Source organism: Gadus chalcogrammus, chromosome 11, assembly GCF_026213295.1.
Source record: "Gadus chalcogrammus isolate NIFS_2021 chromosome 11, NIFS_Gcha_1.0, whole genome shotgun sequence".
Classification (NCBI taxonomy): domain Eukaryota; kingdom Metazoa; phylum Chordata; class Actinopteri; order Gadiformes; family Gadidae; genus Gadus; species Gadus chalcogrammus.
Window position 1 is genome coordinate 4,556,878 of NC_079422.1, and position 7,917 is coordinate 4,564,794.

The following is a 7,917-nucleotide window of genomic DNA, read 5'->3' on the forward strand; positions in this document are numbered from 1 at the left end:
TAAAATGTTCAGAGTCTATGTTATCACATTGGATGGAATATATATGGCTCTGGGAAAGAAGTCATGTGTCGTTAGTATCAAATATCTGTGTGTTTTGGATACATTTGGGGTTTGTGAAATCTCGTCACTGAAATAAGTGCGAGTCCTAGGTGGTCCGCTAGGGGGCGATATAAGTCACAACTATAGGATTCATAGTCGCAGGTTGCTGCAGGTCCTAGATCCTTTGCACTAAACATCATGCGAACCATGAGATGGCATTTAAAGCGAAATTGGTCGATTCAAAGGTATGGTGATAGTAATGTTGTGATCCGATCAGACCAGACTAGTGTTTTGTAAACTCCGCGGGGATAGAGTCGTCGCTCCCAAAGAGATGACATAAACAAAAGAGGCAATGTGTCATGTAGGGAGGCAAGTGCATATATTTTAAATATATAGGGCGGTATTTTATTTCCGATTATATTCAGCCGATTAAAGTAGGATTGCAGAATAGGCAACATGCCTGCTTACCTAAAGCGCCCCCACACAGCGGAGGGCTGCCTACTGTATTTGTGTATCGCTCTCAGTGCTTTGGTAATCCAATGCTAAATTATGCAGGCAATAAGCGATGTTCAACATACTCGGAGCTTCTTTAAAAATGCTGCTTTTTTCTTTTTCAGACCGTTCTTATCCATTTGCTCCTGTGTCTTGTTATATTTTACTCTCTGTACTACATGATCGGGAGTGTCTGTTTCGGTATCTTCAAGTAAGATTATTAAGCTTTTCCTGCCATACGTATTCTACACATTTACATATTACAGACCTACGAATGTGTGTTTGCTTTAGCCTACAATTGATTGCATGATGTAAGGTACCTTCTGTGGTAGAATCTGACTACAATTTTTTCAGAATGTAGAATGTGTAGTTTGGACAACAAAAATTTGAATGATTGAATTAATTCTGCTACATTATTTAAGTTTATATACACTTTTAATTTGTAAGCATCTACTAAAGTAATCGTCATGGTCCTTTCCTGTTTCATATCTCTTCCACTTATGCATCATTATTAGTTAATTTGTGGATCCACCAAGAATTTACACCTAGCAAACAGTTGCTTTAATCTCTGATACCAATTGAAAATTGAAACTCAATAAACACTACACTCAGGTTGGACCACTTTGATGGCCTCATCCCGTTTGACTTCAAGACCGGGCCCGCTGACTCAAACTCCAAATACTTGGGTGAGCACAGAGGAACACAATAACCAAAACAAGTCTGCCCTTCAACCCCCTGATGTCCTTATACTGTCTCTCTATCTGGTTTTCCTTTAGTCAACCTGCTGTCTATGGAGCTCACCTACTTCTCCTGTGGCCTGCTGTTTGCTGCTGTGGTGAGAAGATGGGTTTGGGACTACGCACTGACCGTCACCTTTCTGCACGTTCTTCTCACCAGCTTAGGTGAACCCAAAATAAGATGAGGTTACACTTTATTCATTCAGGAATGTAAGTTCAGGCTCTACCGCAGCAAAAGAACACTGCTTATCTAAAAGACAAGATCAAATGAGAATATACTGAAGAATATCCACAATAATATCCATCCATAATATGTATAAATCTATTGACGAAACAAAGCTAATATAATAAACAAATGGATAATTCAATTAAATACAAACCAATAAATTAAAAACATCATCAAAATATTTGCATTTACAAGTACCAACACGGTTAAATACATGGTGTGTGTGTGTGTTGTTTTTATTATTGTTTTGCAGTGATGTTGGAGTTCCCCACAGTGTGGCAGTGGTGGTTAGCGCTAGGTAAGACAAATGCAATAACCTGGCTGGAGAACTATCTGTAAACATGAGAACCGTTTGATTTATGTTTAATCAGTGATTGTCTTGACATTCAAACGTGTTTTCTCTTGCTTCTTGGTACAGGTAGTGGCTTGTTTCTCATGATCTGCAATGGACAACTGATAGCCTACTTCACCTGTCGTGGGGACCACAGCTACCCCTCCTTTGGTAGTTACTGACGCTTCGGGAAAGAGATAACACTCACTGCCTGTTTCTACTTATCCGTCTGTACAGCGTTAAACCTTCTGATATCCCTTTTTGGTAAAGGTGATGCTCTATGTCTGTAAAAATATGAAATAATACAATAGTAATATCATAATTTAGTTTTATGGTCCGATGCTATTATCCAAAGCATGTCCATTAATTCCTAGCATGGGGGGCCCAGTAGGAAATATGAGTATGAAGCAGAGAACCAACGTAGGCCAAATGTTGGACTACTTGGAAGAAGTGGATGTTGCAATAAAATTAATTTGTGTATATATATATAATTAAAATAAACCTTTATGAATATTTTTAAAAAGTCTTTATTGTCTTTTGTCGATTGAAGGATGGTAGAGGGTAAAAAACAGGCAATGTGTTCCGACCTCAACAATCTGAATATAGTCTAACTAAAAGAGTTTGCTCAAATGGTTACTAACTAGCACGTTGATTCAATCCTTTCAATAACAATTTTACAGTTTTCTTTCATTATGTTATCAACGTAATACTCTCAACATGAACAAAGGAAGAAATACATTTGCAATGAAACAAATGAATATTCATCCTGTCTGCTGAGACCAGTGTTGAGGAGCCGTTTGATTGAAGCATCTGGAAGCCTATGTAAGCGCCTCTGCCTCCTCACACTCCACGGGGACATGTAAGTGAATCCTAGGAAGGTCTCATTAGCCCCGCCCCCCTGCCACTTATCACTCCCACCTAGAGAGGCTGGGATGGGTTGTAACGTAAACTATGAATCCACATAGCAGACATCGCAGGGTCTGGCCTGAGGAGGAAAAAGATAAAGACATAGGTTGTTATCCACATTTAATCACCTGGTTCTGTATGACGTCTTTCCCTCCTGTCTCAAAGTGACACATACCACATCAGGAATGAAAGGAGGAGGGATCCTCCGGGCGATGAGGTCCTCTCAGTTGATAGACACAAAGAATGCATGATCCTGCATTTCCTCCTGCAAGCATGGAAGCAACACGGACTCACCTCACAGTCATGGGGTATTTTTAAACCTCGTGCCCTGGCCTACACATGTGGCCTAGTTATTTGGCTCAAAGTGTGTTTTCCCGGAGTTGGGTACATCGATACTTACAAAGTCATGAATCCACCCTAAACGTTTGGAGCAGCCTCTTTCCAGCAGTCCCGTCAGCAGAGACTGGGCTGCAGAAGACACAGCAGCGGCCAGCTTCAGAGGGGCGTTGATGATCTGTTGAACGTCTCCGCTCTGCTGCAGCTGTAGAATGGGGCTGAGAGGGATTGACATTGTTCATGTGTTTGATGTTATGACTATTAGGAAAGTTTAACCCCATCAAAAAGCCTATGAGGCACTGTCTGGTTCAATCCGCTGGGACGCGCGCACGGTGTTGCCAGTCTGAAGCTAACTTACCATTCCCTCTCTCCCTCCCCCGCTATTCTCTCTCTCTCTCTCAACCCACTGTTCTCTCTCTGCACACCGGTTCGTCAAAGAAAAAATATTTAACGACAGTGTCATTTCTTACCAGTCCATGAAGCGTCTCAAACAGCACGGTGCCCAGGCCCCACCTGTCCACCGCGGGGCTGTTAGGTGTGGCCCTGCAGGATCTCCGTGGCCAGGTACTCAGGGGTCCCGCAGAAGATGTGCATCGTACCGTCCATGTCCATGCCCTCTTCGCACAGCCCTAAGTCTGTCAGCGTGACATGCCCCCCCCCGGTCCAGCAGTATGTTCTCTGGTTTCATGTCTCTGTCGGGGGGGGGCAGATCGGGACGGACGAGTCGCCTTATCAATATTTAAAGATTAGTTATCAATTTCTTTGCATTTACGTAGTTCATAGTAGGATGACCATTATATATTCACATTCAATGCTCAATGGAATTTGACGAGATTCTTTCCCATTACTTTTAACTTTCTTACTTCCCATTTATTAGGAATTGAGCGCATGGTGTTTTGCCTGAATCTCAGTAGGTGGGCCTGTACCTGTAGACGACCTCTAGGGAGTGCAGGTTGCCCAGTGCTGTGGCAATCTCAGCTGCATAGAACGCAGCGCTGGGCTCTGGGAAGCTCCTGTCCATCTGCAGGTGGCAGAAGAGCCACACACAAGGAACCACCTAAACATGTTTCACCCACATCAGCAGCAAGTCAAAATGGTTTTATTTTCTTTCCATCAAAAAGTCAATTTCTATCCCACAAGGTGTAGCTTTTCTAAGTACATCTCCCCCGTTTACGTACTCAAGGACAAAGTAAAGCCGGTGGGTCGTCTGGAAGGAGAACTGGAGTCCCATGAGGAAGGGATGCTGCAGGCCCTTCAGTAGCACATTTCTCTCCACCATCACATTGCTCTGCAGCAGGTCAGAGGGCAAAGGTTCCTGAATGTCTGACAGACGGACATATAGAGCGACTGACCAATATCTGTTATTTACGTCAATAGATTGATAGGTAGGCCTACCTCTTGGTAGGTTTTTACCTTTAGCCTATTTACAATCGCCATCGTATGTGGCTCCCATGCAGTCAAAACACGGCCTCAAGAAAATCGTACCTTTCCAAAGTTTCCTTTGCCGATAACTTTTAGATTGTCTAAATCTATAGGCTATGCTTCATCCTGATGAAATCCAAACTGAAATATATGACGTCAGTTTTAAAATCATTAATATTACCATGAAACTTTATGCCAAAGCAGCAATTTTTATCAAAACAAAATGAAGGCTTTATCTCAGAGGTAGAACGGATTTTATAGGCTACTCACTGGGAAGTATCAATGGAGGAGTTTTGCAGACAGCACCTCCCGCCTTGTCCCTGTGGTCCGGACACCTCTCTGACCGAGAGGTCTTCTGGCTCCCCTCACTAAACAACTGGTGGATAAGATCGTTTTGTATTATGTCAATTTTTTGTCTATTTCAATTTATTTATCTATAATTGTTCCAACGTTGATTAAATATCAAAATATCACAGGCCTATGTTTATAATGGTAAAACATTTGATATTGGCTTATTTCATTTCTCATAGCCGGCATAGCTGACTCACTTTCGGGAGAGATGATTCGATACCGATTTGTTCATGAAGTCGCTGAACGGATTTTCTTTCCCTTCAGCAGACCTGGACCACATGCTATGCCTTACATAAGCGAGCCCAATACAACGCGTTACTGTTATGCCAACTGTTGCCATAAGTCGTATGTTGTAAATCGAACAATGTTAATTTTTTTCTTTTGACTTCTTTCTTGTCTCTTAATGTTGGAATAACACTTTTTGGAAGATGTCTCCATCAAATACAGCACAACTTTGGAAAACACGACTCCCCTGCGAAATATGACGCAAGTCCTCTCATTCTGGCATTAGTCATGTGAGTCACGGTCATCTCCGGTCCAAAACACCTCACTTCCTAACCCTGTGAGGACTGAGTCGAGTGAAGTTCCAGGCATTCCCGGAGAGCGAGAGGCTAGAGACTGGCCTGCTGGCCCGCACAGGCGGCCGCTCTCTGGCGTCACGGTGAAGAGAGAGGCAACCCATGAGGTCACAGGTAGGCCTACTCCCTGTCACTGTTACTGGGATAACTGGAACCAGAAGCGCACACGGCAACACTTATAGCAGCAGCTAAAGTAGCAGCAGCATGTTTCGACATTTAACACTTTTGGAAAAACATTGACTCTGCTGAAGAAGGAATGAGGTTGTTTTTTCATATTTATAAAGACCTATACTGTCTTTCTTTATCATTTTTTTTCTTTCTTTCTTCTTTCTGCCTTTCTATTTGTAAATTGCCGTGAATGTTTGTATTGTCTGTTGCTTGTCACAGGTGTGAGAGGACAGCATGGACTGAGAAGTTATAGGGACATTAACGTTCTTAATTTGTTGGCCTCCGGTTGTTATCAGGCTTGAAGGGTGCTGTGTGTGGATCTATCCAAGCTCTGAATACCTCTAATACACCGAGTGGATGGTAAAATAATAATCAATAGATGATTATTTCCATATGCAGGCCAGGATTGTATGAGGGTGCAGGAGGGTGTTGACTGTCTGACAGAGGTGCGAGAAGGGAAAGGATGGCTAGCAGTAGGTCTGCACGTAGTAGGCCTATGTGAAAAACTCATTTTGCGATTATTGTGGACAATATTGTGATTTGCGATTGCGACATAATAAACAAATGGTGTCATGAGTCTACTTGCTTGGTTACCAAGGAGAATGCACACAGATTGCTGATAATTTTAAACTCAAGTCAATTTTCTCAACTCAAGCATACAAACTAAACTAGTATAAAAAAAATACAAAAACGAAAAAAATTGTACAGTATGTTTTCCAAATAACAATATTTTACTAAATTAAATCAATAATAAATAAATATCTCTTTCAATATAAAGGCATTTCTGTAGTGCAGAAATTTGTTAGGTTTTCTCAATAGTACAACTAAATAAAATAAATGGAATAAATAAGAAAATACAATTTTTTTTTTTTTTTGCACTTTAAAAAAAAAATGTATCGCAGCCTTTTGCGGTTATGCAATCACAAAGGCAGATATCGCAATTGCGATTCGATTGTCGTGCAGCACTAGCTAGCAGCAGTACAGAAGATAGTTTGGCCCTGAAGGACGGTTGTGTCATGGAACTATGGAGTGTTATTAATGTGTTGCATAAATGTCCCTCGTGGTCCGATGTGACCCCAGACCAGAACCTGTTGACACATATTTGACATTTGCTTCCGGACCAACCTCATGTTCAAATGTTATGTTCGCCTATTTGGCAGAGACTTAATGTCACTCTCATGGCTAAAGAAAGCAGAACATAATGAAACTCCAATGGGCCCTGTGCAGGGACATTTATGACTAAACACAATTACATCATTTCTTAACACACTGGCACACCATTGTAAACCCAGTTTTGTTGTGAACCAAAGGATGCAGAGGAGGGGAGGGTAAGAGGGAGGGAGGGGTGGAGGAGGGAGGTAGGGGGGGTTGACGGAACAAAGATGAGTGAAAGCAGAGAGAGTTGAAGCACTCAGATTGTTCTATTGATCTATAATTATTTGTATAATAATGTGTTGTTTCAATCTTTCTATATTACTAATAGTGAGATTACTTGCAAAACATTTCTGATGTATATCTTGACAAAGTAATGTCAATATGGGTCATATCTTACCATGAACAAAACACTGAACTGATCAGTGTCCTTAAGGGGAGATCTTAAAAACAGAAAAGAGGGAAGAGACAACTGCACAATCAATCCCAGAACTGAGTGTAAGACTCTTGAGGACAACCACAGACACGTGAGTGGAGAGACATAATGGACTTCAATCTCATTTTCGTTACTTCACCGATGATCCCCCTCTCTTCCCGACCCCTGGTGTCTATATGAAGAGGGCTGGGTTCAGTGAACAGTCAGCAGGCCCATCAGCCGACCCTTCATTGTTCCTGGTGCAGAAAGCCGATGCCAGGGGAGGTTCTCTCTAAAACACAGCAGCATGGAGGAATCCCGGCCTCCTGCCTTCCTCTTATTGGCTGAAGTGAGGAGACCTGTTTCTGCTGGTTTGGGCATGCCAACTCCCCCTCTTGTCCCATTACTCCAGTGGCATGGGTGAGCAGGTCAGCCCCGCGTTTGACTTCCATGGCATGCAAAACATGACGCTGCAGAACACTCACACATCTCAACACCCATGATGCAACAGACCAGGGGAACCATTGGTTGGGCCCTTTTCTTTTGGATTCAACCAAGATAGTTACACAATACACTCCCTAGGAGTTGTATTTGACAGTATATTATGTAATATAAGTATTTATCATTATTATTAGTAATAGTAGTAGAATCATTAGAAGTTGTATTGGTCATAATATTAGTAGTAATAATTATTATATTAACACACATTATTTAAACTTTTATTCTTAATTACTTCATCAACAGTAAAACAATATAGTCAAAAC

General features: G+C 41.8%; 2 protein-coding genes across 2 annotated transcripts; one reads left to right on the forward strand and one right to left on the reverse strand.

Moving 5' to 3' along the window:
* Positions 1-206: 206 nt before the first annotated feature.
* Positions 207-2,461, forward strand: LOC130392598 (transmembrane protein 244-like). Its single transcript, XM_056603152.1, has 6 exons — positions 207-284; positions 657-742; positions 1,144-1,217; positions 1,308-1,433; positions 1,748-1,792; positions 1,913-2,461. The coding sequence occupies exons 1-6, from the start codon at positions 252-254 to the stop codon at positions 2,005-2,007; spliced, it is 459 nt and encodes a 152-aa protein (XP_056459127.1). The 5' UTR covers positions 207-251; the 3' UTR covers positions 2,008-2,461.
* Positions 2,194-4,346, reverse strand: sgk2b (serum/glucocorticoid regulated kinase 2b). The gene is given in 8 exon segments (XM_056601878.1): positions 2,194-2,810; positions 2,907-2,996; positions 3,132-3,285; positions 3,538-3,612; positions 3,614-3,724; positions 3,726-3,759; positions 3,994-4,124; positions 4,242-4,346. Coding segments are annotated over 6 exon segments (606 nt in total). The 3' UTR covers positions 2,194-2,810; positions 2,907-2,996; positions 3,132-3,135.
* Positions 4,347-7,917: the final 3,571 nt, after the last annotated feature.